Here is a 24,868-nt window from a genome sequence, read left to right as displayed (position 1 = left end):
AAAAGACAGATGAAAGGAAATATGGAAGAAGGAAAAATGGACCAATGAAGAGACAAAGATGGGTGGACATATGGACACATGATGGATGGATAGATAGATGGATGGATGGATGGATGGATGGATGGATGGATGGAAGGATGGATGGATGGATGAATGATGGATAGATAAGCCAGAAAAAAATGGGCCCACAGTTAAGTGTGTCACATCATATGCTCTACGGCTGGGAATGGGAAACAGAATAGCACTCCACAATTAGTCTTTCCTTAGAGGTCTCCTCCTCTGGTCTCTGTCTCTTGGATCTCTCTCATCAGTTGGGAAAAGTATTTGCTCCCCTCTCTCATCTCTAGATTCCTGGTCTGTAAACTGACCAGCCTCTTTTTCCTCAGAAATCCCCTCGTAATTCTCAGGATAGGTAAGGCATGGTTAGAAGAAGGGAGTGTTCTAGGCCAGGCTTATCTCAATCTATTCCTCCAATTCAGCTTGGAACACAGGAAAATGTGTCAATGGGGAGAGGGGCAGTACTGGGTGGGCCAGGAGGGTGAAGCCCTAGAGTCCCAGGATGTGAGGTAGGGGAGCTGGACCTGCTCCCAAAGAACTTTCCCTTTACCTCTGCTTGTCCAAGGGATGAGTGAGTCTCAGATGATGGATGTGGAAGCACTGAGATAGGCCTACGGAGACCTGGGGAACCTGGGAGGGGACCTTCTCCAGCCTTATCCCGCTTCTTGTGATTGTCCTCAGGGAATCTAGGGGACCAGCTAGGTCCCATCCTTCCCACTCCAGGTGTCTTAGGACCACCGAGAAGAGGTGGAGGTGAGGAGAAACCTGGGAAAGAGGGAGGCACTCTTTACTGAACCTCTAATCCTGAACCAAGCCCTGACCCCTAGCCTTAAGTCTGATAGTTCAAATACCTCGGAGGAGATAACACTGCAAACCTTCCCTAAGGGCAACAGTACAAACCCTCCTTCCTTCTTCCAAACTGCTGATTGCTGAGATTCTCAGAGCTAAAGACAAGGAGTGAGAAATGGGGGAATGGGGACAGGGAGGCTACTGAAGAGTTATGAAAGGGAAAAAAGGTTCTTCCAGAGAGAAGGAGACAGTGGGGAGCATATCCAGTGGAGAGGTATCCTGCGACCAACTCATGTACTGCAATTCAATTCGGACACTAACTACCCAGAGTTAGCGTTAGACTCCACAGGTTTAAGGGCACAGTCGCAAAAAACCTGCCCCCACTTGAGCTGCCAGCTACAAGTGGGGTCCCCAGGCCACCTGCATCTCTGACCAACCAGCTACAAGTCCTGGATGTTCTCACAATGCTCCTCAGGTTCAATAATTCACTGGAGTGGCTCACAGAACTCAGGAGTGCTACACTTACAATTAGTTTTTTACAAAAGATATAAACCAGGAACAGCCAAATGAAGAGATACACAGGGCAAAGTCTGGGAGGGTCTCAAATGCAGAGCTTGCACACTCTCCCCACAGAGACACACAGAGCACATCACCCTCCCAGCACGTCAGTCAGTATGTTCACCAACCAGGAAGATCCATGAGCTTTGGTTTTCATTGAGATTTCATCACACAGACATGAATGAATTGTTGGCCACATGACTAAACAATCTCCAGCCCTCCTCCCCTCCCCGGTCAGGCTGGCTCAAAGCCCCATCTCTGCAATAACATGGTTGGTGTTTCTGGTGACCAGCCTCCATCCTAAATCATCTCATCCCTTAGCATAAACTCAGGTGTGATCCAAGGGGCTCATAAATAACAAAGATACTCCGATTACTTGGGAAATTCTAAAGATTCAGAGTCTCCCTCTCAGGAACCAGGGACAAAGGCCAGACAAATTCTTTATTATACAACAGAGGGAAGAAATTTCTAGGCACAGAAAATAAAAGCTTCAGGCAGCCATAAATAGGAGATAGCCACAGCTTCACACAGGCTCACACATGTACACTCACATGACCCTCGCCATCACACTTCTGTTCACTCTCCCCCATCCAGCCTCACACAGTCTACACAGGCTCCACACAAGCAGGACTCCCACAACCCACACACATGCTGCTTCCAGAGGTTCTACCCATCTGTCCGTCTCTATCCATCCTCCATGGCCTCTTGCGTAGCACTGCTCCTCTTCTCAGCGTGCTGATTTCTCGGTTTCCCCTGGAAAGGGGAGGGGGTAAAATGGTAAGGTGAGGGGTATAGCCAGGACCAGCACACAGGTCTCAGGGAGTCTGTGAAGGAGACTGTGAGTTCAGGTCAACACCCAGGTCTGACAGTGTCTGTGATCCTGAGAGTGTACATGTACCACCAAATGGGTATGCCCTCGTGACCGTGTGTCCCTGTGCACTGTGGGTATATCTGTGCATTGTGTGTGTTCCTATGCAGACTACACATGGGCCTGTGTGGTGTGGGTGTGCCTGTGTCCTGTGTGTGCTCCTAGGTGATGCAGATGCACCTGTGTCCCAGGTGTTCCTCCACGTATCAGTGCCTGGATAGATCCTGGGCCCTGGCTGTCCTTCCCTCTGGAGGCTCTGTCTCCTCCAGCCAGGGTTTCCAGAGGAAGAGGACAGTGCACACAGGTGGGGGAAAGAGGAACACTAAAGCTATGGCACTGGACACAAGTGTCCTGAATTCCAGGCAGGGCTGTGGCCTTCCCACCTCAAGCCCTAAGGCTAACACCAGCCCCAGGCTCTGAGTGATGCCAACTCTATTTCTTGGTGAACCAACACTCACTTCTTGGGAACATTTTTGGTGCCTTTTTGTTCCTATCTCCTCCTCAAGGATTGACTACAGGACACTGTTTTCTTGTGGGTGGGACATGGAGAGTAACGGACCTCCCTCCCATTCACCTCCTCCATCACCTCCACCTCCATTCACCATCTTACTTCCCTGCTCCCTGCCGAGTCCCCTGTCACAAGAAAACCCCTGAAACAGCTTCCCAGATGTGGTCCTCAGCTCTTCCCATCACACGACAGCCTGCCAGGAAGCTGGGTTCCACAGCTCCATTCTCTCTGACCTGACTCCAGGTTCACCACAGTGAGAGGTCGCCAGCTCTGTGCACCCCTAGTCCAGCCCTGGGTGGAGCGCATCATCCGGAGACTGCAGAAGAACTCTGTAAAGGCAAGCCTGACCCTCCCCAGTCCTGCCTCCTCCCTTGAGCCCCTGCCCAAGACTCCAGCCCATGGCCTTGCCTCTCCTTCCTCCTCCAGAGCAAGCGCCACAGCAGTTAGCCCATGACAGTCCCGGAGGAGGCCCTGTGTCTGAGTGAAGGGATGTGAATCACTGTGGCCCTGGGGAACCCAGGACCAGAAGGAGGTATCAGGCCTCCAGCTCCCCTGTACCAGACCTGACCCAGCCGGGGTGGGGCCCGGAGTGTCAGTGTGAGTACGAGTGAGAGTGAGCAGGTGAGGGGGCAGGAGCACAGCTCCTCCTCGCCCAGACTACAATGCTTCCAACAAAGGCCACTGGCACCCACGGATCTGCGTGTCACTTGTCTGTCTGTAGCCCAGGCAGGGGAAGACAGGTCTGAGATGGAGAAAGAGGGTGGGATGAGGGGAGGGAGTAGGTGTATCCATTCTCCACACTTCAGCCTGAGGGAACTTCCGCTTCCCTTATTTCTGGTCACTCTGTCCCCTACCGTCCAGCCACAAGGCTCCCTCCACTAGCCGGGGCAGCTATTTCCAACCTCCCACACTGGGGTAATTCCTCTTTCTGGGCTTTGCCGAAGCACCATCTCCTTCCCCCAGCCAGTCTGCCGCGTTTATTGTAATGATCTGATGGTCCTTTTCGATCCCCCATCTCCAAGCCAGATAGCAGCGCTCTGAGGGCAGAGACTCCCTCCGCTTGTCTTCTCTACTGATGTAAGCCCAGGCCCAGCACAGTGCCTGGCACATAGCAGACGCTCAATAAAGATTTGTTGATTGAATGACTGGAGGAACAAAAGTCACGGGAAGTAGCTCTCAGCTCAGAGAGGAAAGGTTGCGACCCTCTGGCCATTAAGGGACCTGGCCCAGGCCACTCAGCCGACAAGTATTCTGGGGCCTGGCCCTTCTAGACTGGGCCGTCCCTGGAGACCTATTCCTCCTCAGCCCAGGGTCAGACAAGTGCAATGGGGCCGACAAGAAAGTCCATCCGCAGGGCAGAAGCCAAAGGCGGCGGGCGGGGATTGGGGAAACAACTTTGGACGCGTCCCAAAGCCTTTTTCTGGCGTCTCCCAGGGTGGGGCGCCAAACTCTGACGCCATCCTTATAAAGCGGGTCCTGTGCCCCGTATCTGATTAAGAAATCCCGACTCCACCCCTTCAGTGACAGGCCTGGCCCCACCTCCTCGCTTGACGTTCCCTCTCCGCCACCTGTGAAGAAAGGCTGGCCCCGCCCCTTCCGGGTGACAGGCAAGCCCCACCCGCCGCGCGCGGAGTCCCTGTGACGTAACCGTAACGGCAGTTTCCGGGGTGGAGCCAGGGAGGGCGGGAGTTTAGGCTGCGCCGACCCTCAGCCCCCCTCCAGGTGACCTCAGCCCCCGAAATTCTTCACCCGGGGCCCCGAATATCCCAGCCCCATGACCGCCCAGCCTTCCGCCCTGAGTGCCCCTCGCCCCCGAGGTGACCGACCTCCTCATCCCTTAAGGTCCAGTGCCTCCCAAACCTCCAATCCCACCCTGTCCCGATGTGGCAACTGCGGCTTCCCGGGGGCACCTACCTCAGATTACCTGGGAACAAGTCAGACCGGTCCCGGGAATGGCCGAGAAGGGGGCCCGGGGCTGGGGAGGCCTTGATCCATCGTGCCGCTTCCCAGGAGACGTTCGGAGCCCGGGACATGTCGGGATTGAGGAGATACGAGGTGGCGCTGGAGGCGGAGGAGGAGTGAGTGGAGGCGGCTCCGCGGAGGAGGAACCCAGCCGCTCCGGGGGGGGGGAGGGCGCGAGTTCCCCGCGAGCGGGAGGAGCGGGGGGCGGGGCCTCCTGGGGGCGGGGCCGCGAGGGGAACCGAGGGGCGGGGCCTGCGGGGTCAGCCCGCCCCGCCCGGCCCGCCTCTGCCCTCTCTCCGCAGGATCTACTGGGGCTGCTTCTACTTTTTCCCCTGGCTGCGCATGTGGCGGAGGGAGCGGAGGTGAGGGGCTGCGATACCGCGGACCCGCCCGGTGCGTGGACGCGGCTCGGTCTCGGAGGGGCGATCTGGGCGTCCCCGCCCCTCCTCATGCCAGTGTCGGGTCGCCCCACAGCTCGGCGCACCCCCGGGAGCAGAAACTGGAGCCTCTGCGGGGCCTGATGAGCTGTCTGTCAAACGGGCTGGGCCCTGCTCCCCAGCGCTCCGGTCGCGGCTTCCCCCGCCGCACGCCCGCCGCCACTGCCCAGCCCGCCGGTGCATTAAAGATTTAAACCGAAGTCCGCCGTGCTGCCCTCCTGACTCTTACGCCGCCGCCGCCGTTCGGGCTGGGAGCCCCTCTCCAGGCTGACCAGTTTCCTTAATGACAGGGCCTCCCCCAACCCCCCACCATAGGGTGCCCTTCCATGTAAAGGCCCCCGTTATTCCCAAGGATCCCTCGTCAGTGTCAGGCATCCTATTAGTATAGTGACCCCCCCCCCCCCCACACACACACACACACACACACACGGCGGGAACTAAATAGTCTTGGCCTAGTCTTCCAACTTATCCCCACATTGATGTGTTCTCACTACCCCAGCTCTCTGCTACCACCTTCTTCCTAACCAAGACTTTGCCATTTGTCTGAAGAATCTTCTTTTCCTGGGAGTGGATCTAAAATATTTTAAGCCCAGCGTTGTAGGAAGTAGGCTGTAAGAGGAGAGGAAGATTCCTAGAGGCTGCCTCACTCAGCCTGCCAACAGGGAGTGACTGAGACTGTTGGAGATCTTTCCTATAGTTGATACCCTAACTTCCGGCTCCTCCAGTCTGATCCCAAGTTTAAAGACGCTTGGCATCAGCCCACCTAGCAGTTCTTGCTACCTCCCTAGGAGAACCCAAGAGCCACTGCCCCCTGCCATCCCTTTCTGTCTTGTCACCTAGTGAGCCTGCTTTCAGTTAGGGACTGACCCTAGCCTAAGAAAGGGCACCAGAGGATTAAGTTAAAGAGACAACAACCCAGTTTGTGGGTGAGGGCAAAGCTAACTTTCAGCCTGGGGCTGCTGCTGCCTCAGCAGGTTGTGGCTGGAGAGAAGAGTTGGCCCTTTCTTTGGAGAAGGCAAAAGAGAGAGACATGGGTGCATACCAGGAAGAATTCATTTCTTGCCTTCTCAAGTCTCTGGACTGACTGGTCCAGGAAAGACAACAAAGTATGTGGCAGATGGCCAGCTGATGGAGCAGATCTGTGACAAGACAATGGCACCTCAATGGATACACCCAAGTTCTGAGGCACAAATCCAGTCTGAAGGGTGGGAAGAGAGTCCCTAAGGCCTCTGTACTAGAAGTTCAAGATGAGTGACCTCTGGATTGTGGCCACCTTCAAGAACAGACCTGGGCTCTTGAGCCATTGCCTCACAATGTCCACATGAAGAACCCCATCAATAGTGGAGTACCCTGTACAGCCCTGGGCCTGCACCTCACCAAGACACTCAGAATTCCTCCTGAGTACCCACAACACAAACTCTGGGGAAGAGCCTTCAAGCCTCATCCTGGACAGGAGGGAGAAGCTTGAGTTGTTCAGCCAGAGAGGGGGACTAGTCCCTACTCTTGGAGCTGATGGTTGTCTCTGAATTGCTACAGCAGCCCTGCAGCAGAAAGAGATGCCTAGGGAAGGTGCGCATCCCTATTCCAAGAGAAGGCCTGCCCCATAGAGCGTAGCTGGCCACAGAGCAGAAGGCTGCAGAAGGCACCCCTGCCACAACCAGATAAGAGCTGGATTCCTGGGTTATGACTCCGTTTATGTTTCAAATACAGAGCAGGACTTGAGGGTTGAAATCCCCAGACCAGGAGTGGGAAATTCTTCAAGGTGCCAGGGGCACTAAACTTAGCAGCTTGCCCTTACCCTAGGCAGTTCCCAGCTTCCTAGAAAGGACAGGAGGAGGAGGAAGAGGAGGAGTTTTACACTGGGGGGGGTGAGAGGAACTGGGGAGTGAGGGCTGGGTATGGGATTAGGAGAGAAGGGACAGAAAGGAGATGGGAGGTTGCGGCTTTAGTAAGAGGATGGGGTGCAGAGGGTGTAGTGGTTGTTGATGAGGTATTACAAGACCTGGGTGGGGAGGGGGGATGTTTCTCCAGGCCCACAGTGGAGAGAGGCTGGAATTTGAATAAAACAAAAGAGAGGTAATTGAGCTCTTGAGCCTGATATCTCAATAAGCCAGAGACTGAGTCTGGAAACCCCAGGCCCTTGCTGGCAAGAGGCTGGCATGTCTGGGACAGGACTAGGCAAAAACAGGAAAGTAAGGGGCCAGCCCCAGGGGCCAAGTGGTTAAGTTCGCACACTCCGCTTAGGCGGCCCAGGGTTTCACCGGTTCGGATCCTGCGCACAGACATGCCATCGCTCATCAAGCCATGCTGAGGTGGCGTCCCACATGCCACAACTGGAAGGACCCACAACTAAATATACACAACTGTGTACTTGGGGGGCTTTGGGAAGAAAAAGGAAAAATAAAATCTTTAAAAAAATAACAAAAACAGGAAAGTAAGATTTCTTAGGTCTTTTACTTGTTTGGCAGCAGCAACCTGGCACTAAAGAACCTTTTTCTTCCCTCATCTGCCCTCCCTATCTACCCCATCCTTCCTCCTTGTCTCATCTTCCTGGGGAAAACAGCCCCCACCTCAGCCCCAAGGCACCTGCAATACCACGACAAGGGCTTCCTCTCAGCTTCCCTGAATGTGACTGACCCTAGCCAAGACTCCTCCTCAGCCAGAAGGGCCTGCTTCGGGGACCAGTTCCCATCAGTTTCTCCTGATAAGACAGGCAGGCTAGGGCAGGAAGTGGGGACGGGGAAATGAAGGCAAGTCGGCACTGGCCTGCCCTCTGCTCCCACCCCACCCACAACTTCCCCATCAGAATTTGTGTGTGCTAGTATGCTTGTGTGATTGGATGATTGTGGAAACACAACTGTGTGGTTGTGGGACGCTGAGTATAAGGCAGGGCTGTGTGATTCCGCCTCTAGTTGTCTGACCATGCGAGGCTGACCGAGGGATTGAGGTGCTACCGTGATTGAGTAGCTACGGGTATGTGAGTGTCAATGGCCATCACTGGATGCCACTGGGGATCCTTGGCTGCCCTTACTCACTGTACTCTCAGTCCCCATATTCTGCACTATCCCTCTCCCCAGCTTCTCTGCCCAGGGCTTAAGAACCCAGGGGGAACAGCATTCCTAGAAGAAGAAGTGGTCTGTGGCAATTAGGGCCCAGGAGTGTCACAGGATGAGTAATACATTTCCACCTGCCTCTGACTCACCTGGTGCCGCAGGTGAAAGGCATCTAGATAAAAGGTAGGGGAAGAGCAGAGAGAAGGATCCAGGCTGAGCAGCATGAAGGGGCCCTCACCTACCAGCAGCCTCCTGCTGTTACTGTTGCTCCTGAGCACAGACCCTACAGCAGGTGAGTGTTTGGGGGTCTACAAGGCCAGGGGTCTGGGTGAGTGGGATGGAGGGAAAAGGGCCTAGAGTCCAGCCTCCAGCTGTCTGATGGACAGGAGCCCTCTGAACACATGGCCTTGTTGCCTCCTAGCAATTCTGCTGCCACCCAGCACTAGCTGCTGTACTCAGCTTTACCGACAGCCACTCTCGAGCAAGCTACTGAGGAAGGTCATCCGGGTCGAAGTACAGGAGGCTGATGGGGACTGTCACCTCCAGGCTATCGTGTAAGCTTTGACCCTGCCCCTAATACTGTCCCCTGACTCTGAATCCAGTCCCAACCCCTGATGCTGATCCCAACCCCAGCCCCAACTGCTAATTCTGATGTCGACACAGGTTTTCATTTGGCCTTTTCCCCTAACCCCTGGACCCTAACCTTGTCTCCAAGCTATGACCATGACTTTGGACCCTTCCTTTCCCAGGCTTCACCTGTCTCAACGCAGTGTCTGCATCCACCCTCAGAACCGCAGCCTGGCCCAGTGGTTTGAGCGCCAAAGGAGGAGGCTCCAAGGGATTCTGCCCAACCTGAATTTGGGGCTGACAGGGAAAATGGGCCAGGGCCCCCAATAGCCAAAATAATAAAGCAGCATTGGATAGTCATCTCTGAATGTGGTCTCCAAGTTCTATGCACTCTCCTGTGAGCCCCGAATCTGGAAGACATGGCAGTCAACAGAAGAACCTCCTCATTCTCTTTATTCACACCTTCAGAACCCCTGCCGGGGGCAAGGCCAAGAGGCAAGGACCCACACATACTCCTCAGGCACCTACATACATACATTCAGAGAACACATGTTCCCTGCCTCACATACTCAGGGGCACACATGGACATAGACATTCACATCTACACACATTCCTCAGGTGGACCTCCAGCTCTGGGATGAATCAGAGGTCCAGGCACCTTTCAGACGGCAAGTTTAGAACAGAGTCTCATAGAAATGGGCTCCAAACAGAAGTTCCAGCTGAGACCCCCACTCCATGGGGATCTACTGTCCTGCCTGGGTTCTATCTGTCCGTCCATCCACACCAGCAAGACAGTTACAGGTGGAATCAGCTGAAGCCCTCCTGGATCCTCTATAGGTTTGGGGCTCCTAGAAGAAGCAGGAGGCAAATCAAGGGAGATAGTAGGACTAGATCTTGGCCCAGACACCCTGAGAATGAGGGAGGGGACCCAGATCTGAGCCCAAGAATGGACTCACTCCAAGAATCAACAGGGAAGCCCAGCTCTGAGTGAGCCCCAACACCCTGAAGATGAGAGAGAGAACCTAGCCTTGGGCCCAGGTACATCAAGAATAAGAGAGAGGACCCAGCTCTGACCCAAGACAGATGGATAAGGATGGATATCCAACTCTTAGCCTAACACCCTGAAAATGAGGAGGGAGTCCATCTAGGAGCCCCAGTACTCTGCGAGAGAGGGAAAGACCCAGCTCCAAGCCCAGGGACTCAAGAAGGAAAGGCCCAACCCTGAGCCCAGACATCATAGGACTCAATTCTGATTCTCAACTCCCTTACAATGACCAGGACATCTGGCTCTTAATCCAGACCCTCTCAAAATGAGGGCACACATCACGGAGTCCAAAATTCCTGGAGGTCCTACTCACCTGGAAGCTTATCCACTGGAATCATTGGGGCCAAGAACCCAGGCTTTTGGGGTCCATCCTTCCCACCTGGTCTCAGCCGCAGCCTGGGGCATAAAAAGGCAGCTGTCTCCCTGACAGTGGGGAGCTTCTCAGTATCCTCCAAAAGGGTTCATTAGTAAAGGGTCAGGAGGGTAGTCAGAATCATAAAGTTGGGGGCAGGGGAGGAGCTCCAGAATCAGACAGGTTCAGTGGGAAGTCAGTCAGTGGGCAGTCATGAGGGGTGGGGATGCACATGGTCTATGGGTATCAGAGCATCTAAGTGGGATCAGAGGCTGAAGGGCCATTGGCAGTTACTTACCAGAGCCCCAGTGCCAAGGCCCCAGCTGCCAGTCCCAGGAAAGAGAAGATTCCCAAAGATGCCAGCACCGCCATCTGTTCCAGGGGGTCTCTGTGGTCTGGGGGGAAGGTCACATGCCACTGTGAGAGCGAGCCCGCCTGACTAAACTCAGCACCCTTTCTCTCTGGGGCTTTCCATCGTCTACAACCTGTGCCATTCTGCCCAAGCTCACCAAGTGGCCGAGGGTCTGGCAGGAGGGAGGGCCTCGGGGGAGCGGGGCTGGCCACCTGAGGCTGCTCCTCCGGCTGCGTGTGGGGCTGGCTCCCCGCTGGCATCTCCTTCGGGAGGGGCCCTGTAAGCAGGCAACACCTGAGAACTATCCATGCCGGGTGGAGGCCAAGGCCAGGCCTGGCAGGCAAGACCCGGGGCTGCCAGGACCCAGGGGCGGCCAGGACCCAGGGGCGGCTCAGAAGCGGAGCCTGACGGGGCATCGCCAGGCTGGAAGCTGAGGGCCAGGGCTTAATCGAAGGGAGGTGAGGAGGCAGGCAACCCAGGGAGAAGCTGGACCTCAACCCCACCTGGGCGGGCCTGCCCTGGCCGCTAGCGCCACCCAGGCCGCCCAGAGATGCTACTGGGCGGCCCTCCCTTTCCGCTCGGTCTCTCACCAGTGCTCGGAGTGCCCCAGGCTTCCGGGCTCCAGGCGCTCCAGGTGCCAGCGTCCAGGAAGTCTCTCGCGCTGACCCGGACGGCGTGGGGCAGGCCGGCCACAGCGTCCGTGATCACCTCCTCCAGTCCCGCCGGCTCCACCTGGGAGGGAGGGTGATTCATGGGCCCGTTATCCAGCTTGTAAGCACCACGCCTACCTGCCCCCCAGCCCCCGTCTGCAAAGAGCACCCCTTCTTCCCAGGCCTGGCCGTCAGCCTGCGGCAGCCATCTGGACTTCACGTGGGGTGGCCCGTGGTGTCAGGCCTACACCTAAGGTGTGGAAGACAAAAGTGCACAGTGGTGATGCAGACAGGCTGTGCCCTCAGACTGCCTGGATTCAAATCTTTGCTGTACCGCTTACTGGGTGACCTTGGGCCTCTCTGTGCCTCAGTTTCTTCATTTGTAAAATAGAAGTGAATACACCTAAACGAGATAACACATGTAAAATGTGTAGCATGGTGCCTGGCAGGCAGACAGCGACCAACAAATACTAGTTATTATCTGAGGCAGCCGCTCCCCAACCTGATGCCAGCCAATCTTTGACATCTCCAGATAGGAATTCACCACAACTCTCATCTGGGGATAGGAGTGTTTGTATGAGGATTTGCCTCTGGGTGAAAGGCACTCCTTTTCCTAGAAAAGCTATTTTTAAAAAGTCACTGCTGTCTTCCCACAGATGGGCCTACATCAGAGTTACAGCCCCGCAGGGCAGAGGCTGGGTCTGTGGTCCCCGCTGCAACCCCAGTACTGAGCACAAAGCCTGGCCCATGCAGAGCACTCCGTAGGGAGAGAGGACCCGGCTTCAGTGTACCCGGGAACATGAAACCAGAGACACGACCCACAGCCCCAGACTGCAACACATCCCAGGCCTCACCGTGGACCAGGCTGGATGCTGTGCTGGACGGTACTGCAGCCGGAACTTGAGCAGGAAGTGGGGCTGGCGGGGCCAGGAGGCAGGGTACGTCCAGCTAGCATGCAGGCGGCGAGGGTAGCCAGGTACAGACTCTACCCGCAGCCCCTGGGGTGGGTCAGGGCGCACTGAGGGCAGTAGAGACACAAAGTCAGGGCAGGCGGCAGGTACCCATCCCTTCCCCAGCATGTCCCAGGGGAAGGTGTGTGTGGACCTAAAGGTACCCGAGGGAGACACTTCCAAGGGGTTGGGGAAATCTTAAGCTTGATCATCCATTAGGCTCACGACCTGTCTGTCATCCCTATTATAAAATGAGCTGAGATCTAAGACGGCTTTTTGAAATGTTCGTTGAGTGAATTAAAAAGCGATTCTGCTTTCCAGCCAAGGAAGATGATGAGTTGGCCCAAATTCCAGCCAGAGCGTTAGTGCCCTCCCCCTCCCCACACACAGATCAAGAGCAAGGAGGGGCCAGCAAGGGCTTCCACGGGGTAGGAAGAACAGGAGATAAGGCTGCCTTCAGCATGGGCTCTAAAAGCAGAGAGGCAGCCCCAGGGCTAGGCAGTCAAGAAGGACTTGTGGGGAGGGGTAGAGGCAGTGGCCCCTGGGCTCTGATCTCTTTGGCTTCTTAGTCCTCACAGGGGCCCATCTGTGTGCTGCAATGGGGTCCATGTTGGGAGGGAATGTTTGGGAATTCTGGTGGGGGAGGTTCTGTGTTGGGATATCTGTACTCTGAAATCCGTTTGGGGTCTCTGTGGTGACGACCTGGGGGTGCTGTAGGGGTGGGTACTCACAGATGTTCTGCAAGCTCACATCCAGCAGACGTGTGCTGGCCCCCAGGGGGTTCACCTCAGTCACATTGATCCGGTACTGGCTCCAGAACTCTGCCCCATGGACTACACAGCGGGCTGCCCCTGGGGGGTCCTGTGGGCACGGCCAGGGCCCTGTGGATGGACTCATCCTAGGAGGGAGGATGTGGTCTTGGGCTTTGGAAATGCTCATCGTGGGATCCAGCTAGAGCCCACAGCTTTTCCCTCATGTCCTACCTCTGGCCATCAGCTCCTGGCACTGTCTTCTTCCTGGCAGGGAGGGCGCCATCTGAGGTCAGGAAGGAAAAGAGGGTCCTCCCTCTCTCTAAGCCTCCCTCAGGACCTCCCTCCATGCCTCAAATACCCACACTGTGCCGGCACACCCAGCTGTACAGGCATCCACACCCCATCACATACGCACCTGTAGGAAGTGAGGTAGCGGGTAGGTAAACCGCTGACCTGGCTGGGACTCCAAGTGCAGGAGAAGTTCTCATAGTCAGCTGCTCGGCAGGAGACAACCGGGCGGGCTGGGGGGTCTGGAGGCAGAGGGTGCAGCTGGAGACTGAGAAGTCCCAGGTCCTCCCCATCTCCATCCTGAGGGCTCACTCAGGAGCCCCATATCTCATCGCTGCCACCCGACGCTCTCTCTCCAACTCACAGCCCAGCTGCAGGGTCACCATGCCCCCAAGTGCACCATCCAGGGTCTGGCAGATGTAGGTGCCCTCATCAGCGCTGTCTGCCCGTGCCAAGACCAGTTCATGCCCTAGCCCAGAGCCAGGTCCCTGGAGCAGCCTTGTCTCCCCGTCCCGAAACCAGGACACCGGGGCCCTGGGGGTGAGATGAGGTGATGAGAGAGAGGGAAGATTCATTACTTATTTTTTTTTAATTTCTTTTTTAAGGAAGATTAGCCCTGAGCTAACTGCTGCCAATCCTTCTCTTTTTGCTGAAGAAGACTGGCCCTGAGCTCACATCCATGCCCAGCTTCCTCTACTTTATACGTGGGATGCCTACCACAGCATGGCTTGCCAAGAGGTACCATGTCCGCACCCGGGATCCGACCCGGCAAACCCCAGGCTGCCAAAGCAGAACGTGTGCACTTAACTGCTGCACCACCGGGCCAGCCCCAGAAAGAGGGAAGATTCAAAGTATAAGTCAGACGATGCCCCAGCTCTCCATTGGCATCTCACTGTGCTTGCAATAAAACCCAAACTCCTTTGCGGCTTGCAAAGCCCCTGGTGATCTAGTCCTTGCTTCCTTTCCTTCTTCAGCTCCTCCCTCCCCACCTCACCTGCTGCACCCCAGTCACATTGGTGGTCTTTCTGTTCAAGAGTGCTGAGCTCACCCCCCCCCAGGGCATTTGCAACAGCTGTTCCCTCTGTCAGCAATGCTTAGACCCCAACCTGTGCATGGCTGCCTCCTTCCTGACTTTCAGAAAGCAGCTGCAATGTCACCTCCTCAGAGAGGCCTTCCCTGATTACAATAAAAAGTAACCACTCAAGGGGCTGGCCTGGTGGAGTAGTGGTTAAGTTCACACGCTCTGCTTCGGCGGCCGGGATTCGCAGGTTCGGATCCCGGGCGTGGACCTAGCACCACTCATCAAGCCACACTGTGGCAGCATCCCACATAAAATAGAGGAAGATTGGCACAGATGTTAGCTTAGGGACAATCTTCCTCAAGCAGAAAGAGGAAGACTGGCAACAGATGTTAGCTCAGGGCCAATCTTCCTCACAAAAAAAAAAAAAAAAAAAAAGTCGCCACTCAGGTATCTTCTTCCACATCACTCTCTTTTGATTTTCTGCCCTGCAGGTGTTACTACCTGGCAAGATTCTTATTTGCCCCACCAGGAGGTAAGCTGTGTGAGGGCAGGCATCTTGCCTGGCTTGTGCACAGCTGTGTCCCAGGGCCTGGAATAGACCAGACACTTAGCAAGTGTTTAGTGCAGGTTGTTTGAAACTTTCTACTGAATAAGGATGGTGTGAGGGTTAGACGGACAGATAGAGAGGCTAGGATTACTGACCAGGGGCGGGGGGTGGGGGTGTGAGGGACATGAGAACTGGGCAGGATCAAGAAAGGGTCACGAGTGTGGCCCAACAGGCAGGTGGGGCACTTACCCAGCTGTCACTCCAGGGCAACACAGCGTCATGGACCTGCCAGGCTGCCCATACTGGACTCCTGTGGAGGGCACTTCTGAGAAGAGGCTCTTCCTTTCCCTCTCTCCCACCCCCCACTGTGTGAGAGTGACAGGGTAAGGGGCGGGCTTTGAAGCCCTGGATGGGGTCACTGGGTCTAAGCATCACATTATAATCTAGGGACAGAGGTCAGAGGACAGGGTAGAGAGGGGATGTTGCCAAGTTGATATCAGGGGGTGGGGGGGGGTCACAGGTTAGGCATGGGAAGAGGCCACAGTAAGGGTGGCAGGTCACAAGTCAGAGCTGGGGTCATGAAGCAGGCTTCTTCTCACCTGGGGGGCCCCAGGCCTGGGGGCAGGGGGAGGACGCAGACACCAGGGCTGTAGCCACGGCCACCAGGACCCTGCTCAGCCCCGAGTAGCTGCTGCTCATCTGTGGGGAGAGAGGCAGGGTCAGCAGTCCCCCATCCCCGAGGTGGGGGGCTAAAGGCTGCCTCCTCCTCTTCCAGACTGGGGCTTTCCAGGAGGTGAATGGAAGTACTGAGTTGGGTAGGGATATCGGAAATCATTGGGGGATCTGACCTAAGGTCCCCTTTCCATCAGACACCAGCGCTGCGCATGCGCACGCGCACACCCCCTCACGCCCTCCATCTCAGTCCTGGGCTTAGGGCCCAGAACAAAACCCGGAGGCGACAGACTGTGCCAGCACTGCTCCCCGCACCACCCTTGACGCCCACCCCTGGCACCAAGTGCTGGCACCAGCTCGGTCACTCCCATTAACTCCTCTCCAGTCCAGCTGTAGGGAATTCCGGTGTCCACCCCCACCTGGCCTAGGGCTACTCATTGCCACTGACTGACCTGAGGCAGCCCTCGTCATCCTGGGGCGGGGGCCTGTAACGGTGGGTCTGAGCCCACCCTGTCCCTCTGCCATGAGGCCTAGCCCTGCTCTGGCTGCCAAGCCTCTTCTCGCCTGGGCCTGGCTCCTTGCTCTGGCTCCTTGGGCCACTCATCTGGGCCTGACTCTGGAATCTTGTTGGTCTCGAGCCTGCGAGGCTGGATGGGGCTAGGGTGCAGGCTGAGGCTGCGGAGTTAAGCAGATCCAGATGCCCTGGCTGCTGCCAGAGGCTGGGGGCGGGCGAGGAGCCAGCAGATGGAGACAGGGTGGCGGGGATGGAAGAGAAGGCTGAGAGGAGCTAGGAGCCTGCAGGGACAAGGGCCTGGGGTGGGGGTCACAGGACCAAGAGATGCTCAGAGATCAGGACTCAGTGAGGCAAGGGCGTGGCTGAGGCAGCAGGAACTCAGAAAGGCCAAGGAGGTAACCAACCATGTCTGTACGGAGGTTGGGGGGTGCTAGGAGAGAGGGATACTAGATGGGGGAAAGCAGGAGGAAGGGTAGCGGAAGTGGCCTTGACAGGAGAAGGGGCAGATGGGTCAAGTGGCGAGGGCTCCAAAAGAGGAAGAGCACAGACCCCCTCCCAAGTAGAGCAGAGAAAGGGCCTCCATGTGTCTGTGTGTCTGTCTGAGTGTGTCTAGTGGCTCACCCCTGACCCCCCAGCCACATTTACCCTGCTCAGCCCCACCCTACCTCGGTGATCCCAGCGGCTGAGTGTCCATAGCCTCCAGGACTTCCTCCCACCAGCTACAGCACCCGTCTCAGCTCCACTCAGTTCTGAGACCCCAGAATCATCCCCTCCTTAGCCTTCCCTGCCCCCGCCCCTCTGTGCCCTGGAGCTCAGCCGCCCCTAGCCAGGCCCCCTCCCCCCTCCTTCTCTCCCATCCTTCTCCTCCCTCCTCCCCTCCCACCCCCTCCCACCAGAGGCCCTGGGAAGGGAAGAGGCCTCCCCCCGAGTCTGGAAAGGAAGCCACAGGCGCAGCCAGGGCCAGCAAGAGGGAAAGGAGGGCTGCTTCTGTCCCCATCATAAGAGAGTCCCTGTGTTTTCACACAGCCACATTTGCTCGTGGACTCACTAGGCTCAGTCAACAAAGACACTCCCTTGAACACACGTGGACACAATCAAATGAAAAATCAGACACATACTCAGCTCCCACTCTTTTCACTCCCAAGCAAATATTTCCTCAGGGCACAGCTGGCTGTGTTTTGAGGGGAAGAGAGGCCCCAGGTTGGGGGATATAAAGAAAAGCCAAAGAGTCCAGCTCCCCCTCCCCTGGACGTTCCAGCAGTTTCTCACCTCCCCCTCCACTCCTTGGGCCCCAGCACCAGGAAATGCCTTTGGTCCCTTGGTGCCAGATACACAAGACCCACACTTACCCTCAGACACACACTCTCAGATACAACCACTCACAGTCACGCCAACACACGCAAACATCCTCACTCAAACTCACACTTAAATTTACACACAGCCATCACTCACACAGTCACACGCACGCACTTAGCATGCTGCCCCTGGGATGGGGTCACAGCACCCCCTGAAAGCAACTCCTCATCACGGTTTAAGCCCCCTCGTCCACAAGCTCTTAGCATGGCAGATCCTGCATCTCATCAGCATTAGGAGCCCCCAGGTAGCCAAAGAGACAAAGGTGATCAGGGAGTCAGGCTGAGGAGCAGAGAGACAGAGAGAAGCAGAGAACGAGAGAGGCAGATCTGAAAAGCAGATACACAGAGGCACCTGAGGAGACCAAACTGTGAAGAGACACAGAGATGATAGCTCTAGGAAGACAGAAGGAGAGAAAAAGAGATCTAAGGAAACTGAGTCCCCCTGGGAAATGGCACACAGGGAGCCAGTAGAGCAGCGGCAGAGGTTCTGCAGCACAGAAAGGAGGAGGGGAGCCCACTGTGCTGGGATGGGTCTGTCCCTGATGGACATTAGGTAGAAAGGCCAGTCTCGCTGGCTATGGAAGTGGGTCCCCAAGGTAGGAACTCTACTGCCACACAGTCTAACAGTCAGGACCCAGTGCAAATCTCACTGGCTGCACTACTGCTGAAGTCACACATGGGCACACACAAACCCAGCCACCTACTCTCACCCTGGCACAGAGAGTCTACACCCCACAGAGACCTTCCCCAAACATATGCCCTGATGTGGTCACAGGCCCTCTCAGACACACAAATACACCACCCGGTGTCTCCTCCCAAACTGCACGCTGACACACAGACACATAATCCCACACTTGCACAGCCCATGCATACTCAGCCACATACACACTCACACACGCAGTCACATTGGCAGACGTTTGCACCAAATGACACCCAGTTACAGAGTCTCACACACTGGCATCGTCACACACAGCCTCACAGTCACACACGCTGACAAGTCGGTCAGTCACTCGGGGCCCTTCTGATCGTGCGCCACCCCGCCCCGCCCTCCGGGCGAGGCTTCCTCCCTACCCCGCCGCCCGCCAGGCCTCACCTTCCGCGGCCGCCGCCGCCAGCGCCCTCCGCCCTCGCCCTCTGCCCCGGCCTCTCCTCCCTCCCGCCCGGGGCCCGCAGTGGGGGCGGCTCCGCCCAGGCGCCAATGGAAGGAGAGGGGTGAAATAGGGGGGGTCTCGGCCCATTGGAGCCTCCAACTGCCAATCACCTCCACCCCCACCTCTGCCGGACACTTCCTGTCCCGTCCGGGACTGAAGAGGTTGCTGCTGGGGGACAAGGGTCTGGAGCTGAATTCTTGGGTCCTTGCCTGAAGGCCTGTCCTCCAGGGACAGCAGGACAGGAAGCTTCCAAGCCCCCCTCCCCCCACCCCCCCACCCCCAGCTGGCCGCAAACAAAGCCTCAGGGTCAGTGGCTCAGGAGCCACTGGGCAGGTGACTGAGAAGCTGAAGGTGCCCCTGACTCCAGATAAGGAAGGAGGCCTGGTGAAGGGCAGTGGTTTTCAGGCTTTGCTGGACATTGTGGTTTTAAAACCGCCAAGGCACACTCCAAACCAATTAAATTAAAATCTCTGGAGGCTGGAGCTAGGCATCAGTAGTATTGTTTAAAACTCCCCAGAGGATTCCAAAATGGAGCCAAGTCAAACGTGTAGGGTCAGGGGTGTGTGTGCATGTACCTTAACAAATCAGCAACCCATCCAGGATTCTCATCCACTCCCCAGTCACTGAGGACTCAAGGGAGATGTGGACCGTGTCTGTCTGAGCTCCTCCCAGACCAGAGCAACAGTGCAAGTCCCAGACTTTCCCTCCAGGGTCTCAAGGAAGAAAGAGCCTGGACTGGAAGGCAGGCAGCCAAGGTTCTCTGGGCCAGGTCATCACTGTCCAGCCTTGGTGTGATTTCCCCTTCCAGAGACTTAGTTTCCTTGAGAGAAGAATGGAGACAAAAAGTGTTCTGGCCATCCTTGCACTGCTCACAAGCCCTGTGCTCACCTAAAAGTCTGGAGGACACTAGGTGGCATCAAGTCTCCTAGGTTGCATGGCCTGTTTTCCCACGTGGCTGGTTCTACAGTCTTGCCAGGGAAACAGGTCCAGAGGGGAGGGGGTAGACCCAGGGTCACTCCAAGAACCATCCACTCCTTCCAGGGCCTGGGGCTCCTAACTCTGGCAGCCCTTTCCTTTCCAGAGCTGTTTTACTCCCCTGTGCAATGACTGGGGCACAGGGCAACAGAGGTGTGCAGAGCCTGCACATACATGGCACACGTGGGAGTCTGGAGAAGCCAAGGACACAAAGCCACGTACACGTTCCCTACCCGCCCAGTCAGCCCCTGTGGGCTGGAGCAGAGCCAAGCTGCAGCCACTCACAAAGCCAGGATTCTGGCCAGCAGCCCAGGGTCTGGCCACTGACCACTGGGACCAGGATCCTGCTTGCCTGCTCCCCATCAAAACCCCGGGCCCAGGTTTGGTGAGCTGACACCCTAGGGGTACTGGTGAAGGGGGCTAGGGCCTTCCCAAAGCCTCAGCCACAGACAAGAACACAGGATTTTAACAGTTTCTTAAACTAGGATGCTTTGTTATTCCAGGAGTAAGAGAATCTATAGGCCAGACTTAACAATGAGTATTAATTTCATTCAGAGATTTGGGGTGGAATTTTTGTATCCTTAAGTCTTTGTAGATCTGTAAGCAAAGAAAAGCTGTGGCTGGAGCTGTGCCTTCAGCCTTTAACCCCAGACCCCCAAGGGTTAGAGTTCACACTCCTCTGGCATTAGAATATGTGATTAAAGTTGCAGAAGCATAGTTTTATTGATTCCACATCTGCCCAAACCCTAGGCCCTGGTTCCCTCAGGCAGAAGGCCCTGTGGTCAGCGTGGTCAGGCGATGGCTGCTGTCTCCCTGTCCTTCTGCCCCAGACTGTAATGAACCTCAGGAAGTGCCCTTAGTCTCTCCGCAGCCTGGAAGGAGGACAGGGGGCAATCAAGGAGGTTAAGGGCTGCTCAGAATGGTGGTATGGAGTTCTGAGTGCCTAGGAGACGCTGGGAAGCGTTTGTGGGAGCGGGATGCTATGATAAGGATTGCTGGAATAATCAGAGGATGAAGGAGTTGAGCAGCTCCCAAGTCCCTAGGAATGCCCAGGCTCTAGGGGTTCTCAGGGTCATGACTGTTGGGATCCCTTGAAGAAATGGGAAAGAAGAGAGGACCCAGGATGCTCTGAGTCCTGACCTGCTCGGGGGTGAGATCCCTCTGAGCCTGGGCAAGCATTTCGTAGCCAACCATGAATTTCCGGATGGTGGCAGAGCGCAACAGCGGAGGGTAGTAATGAGCATGCAGCTGCCAGTGGTCCCAGTTGGCTCCAGCCTCTGATCCCGTGGGAGCCCCTGCCAGGAGAAAGGCAGACATGGCCAGGGAGGCCCCTTCCTTAGTTCGTCAGCCTAGCTCCTACCCCTAAACCACGCTAGGTACCTGAACACTACATCTCCCAGCATTCTCTGCCAGAGAGGAGACCAGGCATTGGAAAGCACATGGGAGACATAGTTTCACCAAGTTTGCTGCTCCACCCTCCACCCCAGCATCCCTGCTCTGGACACTTCCCCCAGCCAGTGTTTCAAAGCCTGCTGGGAGTTGCTGTCCACTGGGCTGGACCCCAGGAGCCCAGAAATGGTGTTGGGGCTAGCTAGATATGGGTGCTCAAAAGTCTCACCGTGCCAGCCCATTGAGTAGGGAAAGGATGTCTCAAACAGGTTGTCATACTTGGTCAAGAGCTTCTTCATGATGGAGGCTAGATCTGGAATCAGAGCCTGACTCTCAGCCTGGGGCCCAGATGTTGGCCCCACCAGAGCCATCCCCATCCAGAGCCTGGCCCCAGGGCTCCAGTTGGCAGACTCACCATCACGCTCAGCAGAGGTCAGCTCAGGCAGCCGCCGCACATGCCGACGGGGCAGCAGCAGTGTCTGGAAGGGCCACACTGCCCAGAAGGGGACCAGCACTAGCCAGTGCTCACTGGTTAGGACCAGACGTTCCTGGGCAGACCAAATGGATGTGAGGTCATCAAGGCAAGTGTGAGGGGTCAGCAAATAGGCAGGGGAAGCAGAAGAAAAAAATGTCCCCAGAATCTGATATCTTCTCACCACCTCCACCACTACTGGCCTAGTCCCAACCACAATCATCTTTCCTTTAGATCATTGCTATGGCCCCCCAGCAAGTCTCTCTGCCACTTCCCTTCTACCCATCTCCTTGACACACCTCTCTCTTTTTGGGGTGAGGTTAGGGGCTCCTTGGGGACACAGGGCCTGGCTTTCTCCCACCTTCCTGAGTAGTTCCTGGCGGCCATACTCCATTAGCAGGGGCTCTCCATGCTGACTCTGATAGGCCTGCTGAGATCGTTCCTCACGCTGGGCAACATCTGGCAGGAAACTGCTGGCCCACACCTGTCAAGGGGCAAAAGCAGAGAAGAGCAGGCAGATCCTTCATCCCCAAGCCTCCACATCATTCCTCTGTCCATCCCTTACTCCAGTTCCCCTCCCCACAGGGCTGGCTCAGACTCAGCCCAGAAATCCAAAGGAGCCCCTGACACACTTACCTGGCAGTGGGGGTGAGGATTGGAACAGCCCATCATGGCTCCTTTGTTTTCAAAGATCTATCAGGTAGGGGTAAGGAATTTTAGTAGCCAAAAAGACATCAGTCAACCCCTCCTGACCACACCCTAAGGAAACAGGCATGTCACTTCCCAGAACCAAAGCTGCAACATCCTCTCCCTGCCCATCCAGAGGAGGGGGCGACCTCACAGACCTGCACCCAAGGATACTGGGCACCCAGCTCCTCTATGACTGAGGCCCACGCATCGACAACAGCACGGATCTCAGGGACTGACATGAGTGGCAGCGTCACATCCGACCAAGGGTGGAAGCACATGACCTTACTAGGTGGAGAGGGAGGGAGGGAGGGATGACATAGGTATAAGGCTTGGCTGTGCTGGGGGCAGGGCGCCACTCCAGTGCTCAGTCCAGGCCTGGGTTCAAGGTCTGAGAGAAGAAAGCCATAGTTACCAAACTCCTCGAGCAGCCTCGGCTTGGAAAAGGGGGTGATCACTGGGTCCTAGGATAAAGGGCTATCACTCTCTGCAACAGAAGTCCCCCTGAAGGCCAGCCTCTCTTCCCCCCAACAGCGGCTAGAGCCAGCTTACCTGGATTGGGGGCATCAGGCTGCAGAGCTGGGAAGTCGTTGTCAAACAGGAAGGTGCCATCATAGTGAGGATTCACCTACTGACAAGGATGGGCTAGAAGCATTGGCTGCCCCCTACCACCAGTCGTCTGGTGGGCTTCAAGGGCTGGACAGACTACAAGGGGCCCATTCTGGAGTCAGAAAGACTTCGTGGGATATGACCCAGAAGGAGGTCCCCTACCCCATGGGTGAGGGGCAACTCTAAGGCGCAGTACTCCCCCTGGCCCAGCCTGCAGATGTGAGCTCTAAAGGCTTACCTCTCCATTGGCCCGTGTGGCCCCGGGACACAGAGGGTTGTGGGGGTCATGGCGGGGCACTGTCTTCAGAAGCGAGGGCTCTACCTGCCCCTGCCAGGGCCGCTTCATGCGGTGAGCTGACACCAGTACCCACTCATCTTGTAGCGGGTTGTAGCGGATATGCTGATGCTCTGGGGGCAGAGTCAAGGTCAGTCAGCAAAGTTCTCTGCTCCCTCCCCCCGGGGTCTCAGCCCGCAGCAGGCCCAAGCTCGGAGGCCCCCTCTCGGCCTGGTCCAGCTCAGGAGCTAAAGACCCGGACCTGGGAGTTCCCAGCGCCAATTAGCCGGCAGCCCCACCACGGGCGTGTCCCTTCGCCGCGGGCCGGCCGGGTGGGCGCGCCGACTTCTGGGTAGGGACCACAACTTCCTAAGGAAGGGAAGGGCTCGGCTCCGCGTCACAGCGAGTCCCGGCCGCCCTGCAGTTACCGCTCGCCCGGAAGGCTGTAGCCGTGGCGTCCGCCTCTGACGCCTGCTGGCGCTGCTCAGGGCCCTCTTCGTTGCGCGACATGAGGCCACCGAGGCGATCGTCTGGAACTTCTGCCCGGCTGCCTCGCTCGCATCTCTAGGTCAGCCCAGCCCCGCCCCGCCCCGCCCCGGTGATTGGCCAGCCGCCAGCACGTGATGGCAGGAGGGGGCCGCCCTGCTCCCTGGGGGCGGGGCTCAGGACTGCCTGGCACTTTAGGGGCCACTTTGATGATCCCACTCCATTCCAGGGCCAAAACCACTGTCCTGGAAGAACCTCCGTGAAAGCTGTTCCCTGCAGATCCCTCAGCTCCAGGACGCTTACAGGATTCTTCGCTGCATGCAGACATTCATTCGGTCATTCATTCAGCAAACATTTACCAAATGTCTACAGTGTGCCAGGCACCTCTCCATGTCGGCAAAGGGACGGCCTTGTGTGCACAAGTCAGGCATGGCCCTCCCGTAGCTTACATTCCAGGGTCAAGTAAGGGTAGAGCCCTGGATCCACAGGGTTCTCACTTACCTACTCAGTGGCTATGGTGGAGGAGGGGCAACCTGGAGGGGATGGGGAGGCTTGATCTGCTTTAGCTGAACCCTGGCCTCAGGTATTACCTGGAGGAGTGGGTACCACACCATAACCGTACCCTATCCCCGCCACCGTCTGGGTGGGGTCAGGAGTGTTTTCTTTACATGCTCCCTTCCCTTCTCCAACTTTTCCTTGGATCAAACCAATTGGCTAACAATTCAGATTAAATTATTTGATAAAATTAGGATATCAAATTAGGATAAAATTCAAATTAATTACTCCCTGGCCCTTTTAAAGAGCCATCTAAATATTGTCTGAACCTCCTCCCCATTTCACAGTGGCGAACAGAGGCCTCAAGGGCACCCAGGAGACGAGTGGCCAAGCTGAGATTGGAACTCAAGTTTCCAAGGCTTTTCCTGCTTCTCTGAAACGCCTCTGAGACTTCAGTGAGACTCAAGACAGAAACCTAGTGAGCTAGGCAGTAGCAGGGAGGCCCCCTCCCCCAAGCCAGGCCAGGCCAAGTCAGGTGTTTTGCAGCTCAGATATAACAACTGGGTCATGGGTCACTTAGGTAACCTCTGCCCCAGGGTCCTCAGACTGGAATCAGAAGAGGCTGCTACGTAGGGGGCAGGGAGCAGGGAGCCGAGAAATAGGATTTTACCTGTCCCACTGGCTGCTCATGGTATGGGGGAAAGGGGGATAGAGAAGACCTGCTTTTCTACTCTCAGTTGTCTTTCTTGTTGATTGGATTTTGGAGGCAGCCCCATTTTCCAAAGAACACCAGTGCTTCAGGGCCACTCCCTGGATCATGTCAACTAACTCCTCAGCCCCTTCAGGAACATCTCTTCAGGAGCATGTCCAAAATTCTCCTCTCTCTGTGTCTCCCCAAGGTCACTTTTGGGGGGAAGAAGAGAATGGCTGAGATGGCGCCAATCCAGCCCTTTCCCTCCAAGCTCCCAGAAGTGTGATCTCCTCTACAATATTTAGGGAGATGGCTGTGACCCCAGGTCCTTATTCCCCTTCC

General features: G+C 56.3%; 3 protein-coding genes and 1 long non-coding RNA gene across 6 annotated transcripts; 2 read left to right on the top strand and 2 right to left on the bottom strand.

Annotated features, from left to right (window-relative positions):
• Window positions 1-1,831: 1,831 nt before the first annotated feature.
• Window positions 1,832-4,832, bottom strand: LOC124241097 (uncharacterized). The gene is made up of 2 exons (XR_006889099.1): window positions 4,695-4,832; window positions 1,832-2,157 (listed from the first exon to the last, which is right to left on the bottom strand). It is a non-coding gene; the product is annotated as an uncharacterized LOC124241097 (long non-coding RNA).
• On the top strand, window positions 3,245-5,405 carry LOC124241096 (uncharacterized). Of its 2 annotated transcripts, XM_046664666.1 has the most exons (4): window positions 3,245-4,502; window positions 4,791-4,858; window positions 5,045-5,104; window positions 5,217-5,405. In XM_046664666.1, exons 2-4 carry the CDS (start codon window positions 4,812-4,814, stop codon window positions 5,371-5,373), a joined length of 264 nt encoding a protein of 87 aa, XP_046520622.1. In that variant the 5' UTR covers window positions 3,245-4,502; window positions 4,791-4,811; the 3' UTR covers window positions 5,374-5,405. The 2 variants fall into 2 exon arrangements, with proteins under 2 accessions (XP_046520622.1, XP_046520621.1); XM_046664665.1 differs by having other exon boundaries at window positions 3,245-4,858.
• A 3,009-nt stretch (window positions 5,406-8,414) lies between these two features.
• Window positions 8,415-9,159, top strand: CCL27 (C-C motif chemokine ligand 27). The gene is made up of 3 exons (XM_046664601.1): window positions 8,415-8,524; window positions 8,654-8,786; window positions 8,982-9,159. Exons 1-3 carry the CDS (start codon window positions 8,455-8,457, stop codon window positions 9,127-9,129), a joined length of 351 nt encoding a protein of 116 aa, XP_046520557.1. The 5' UTR covers window positions 8,415-8,454; the 3' UTR covers window positions 9,130-9,159.
• Window positions 9,160-9,235: 76 nt separating this feature from the next.
• Window positions 9,236-23,421, bottom strand: LOC124241064 (interleukin-11 receptor subunit alpha). 2 transcript variants are annotated; one of them, XM_046664599.1, is made up of 22 exons: window positions 23,283-23,421; window positions 22,819-22,988; window positions 22,524-22,599; window positions 22,387-22,435; window positions 22,130-22,259; window positions 21,921-21,977; window positions 21,646-21,768; window positions 21,228-21,360; window positions 21,042-21,125; window positions 20,564-20,718; window positions 15,356-15,455; window positions 15,006-15,066; window positions 13,553-13,722; window positions 13,316-13,430; window positions 13,132-13,164; window positions 12,880-13,046; window positions 12,053-12,216; window positions 11,139-11,280; window positions 10,706-10,825; window positions 10,495-10,591; window positions 10,158-10,240; window positions 9,236-9,647 (listed from the first exon to the last, which is right to left on the bottom strand). In XM_046664599.1, the coding sequence occupies exons 1-22, from the start codon at window positions 23,362-23,364 to the stop codon at window positions 9,631-9,633; spliced, it is 2,328 nt and encodes a 775-aa protein (XP_046520555.1). In that variant the 5' UTR covers window positions 23,365-23,421; the 3' UTR covers window positions 9,236-9,630. The 2 variants fall into 2 exon arrangements, with proteins under 2 accessions (XP_046520555.1, XP_046520556.1); XM_046664600.1 differs by having other exon boundaries at window positions 23,117-23,417.
• Window positions 23,422-24,868: the final 1,447 nt, after the last annotated feature.

The sequence above is a fragment of the Equus quagga genome, chromosome 6, assembly GCF_021613505.1.
Source record: "Equus quagga isolate Etosha38 chromosome 6, UCLA_HA_Equagga_1.0, whole genome shotgun sequence".
NCBI classification, from domain to species: Eukaryota; Metazoa; Chordata; class Mammalia; order Perissodactyla; family Equidae; genus Equus; species Equus quagga.
This window is presented reverse-complemented; position numbering and strand designations above follow the sequence as displayed.

Bases quoted from the DNA above. Each gene is read 5' to 3' on its own strand.
- LOC124241064 (XM_046664599.1), bottom strand. From the start codon at position 23,364: ATGTCGCGCAACGAAGAGGGCCCTGAGCAGCGCCAGCAGGCGTCAGAG. The intron at 21,126-21,227 runs GTGAGTCTGCCA...CTCTGATTCCAG, and splicing joins GACCTCTGCTGAGCGTGATG to ATCTAGCCTCCATCATGAAG. The intron at 15,067-15,355 runs GTGAGAAGAAGC...TGCCCTCCACAG, and splicing joins CCAGGCCTGGGGCCCCCCAG to GAGTCCAGTATGGGCAGCCT.
- LOC124241096 (XM_046664665.1), top strand. From the start codon at position 4,662: ATGTGGCAACTGCGGCTTCCCGGGGGCACCTACCTCAGATTACCTGGG. The intron at 4,859-5,044 runs GTGAGTGGAGGC...CTCTCTCCGCAG, and splicing joins GCGCTGGAGGCGGAGGAGGA to GATCTACTGGGGCTGCTTCT. The intron at 5,105-5,216 runs GTGAGGGGCTGC...GTCGCCCCACAG, and splicing joins ATGTGGCGGAGGGAGCGGAG to CTCGGCGCACCCCCGGGAGC.
- CCL27 (XM_046664601.1), top strand. From the start codon at position 8,455: ATGAAGGGGCCCTCACCTACCAGCAGCCTCCTGCTGTTACTGTTGCTC. The intron at 8,525-8,653 runs GTGAGTGTTTGG...GTTGCCTCCTAG, and splicing joins GAGCACAGACCCTACAGCAG to CAATTCTGCTGCCACCCAGC. The intron at 8,787-8,981 runs GTAAGCTTTGAC...TTCCTTTCCCAG, and splicing joins TGTCACCTCCAGGCTATCGT to GCTTCACCTGTCTCAACGCA.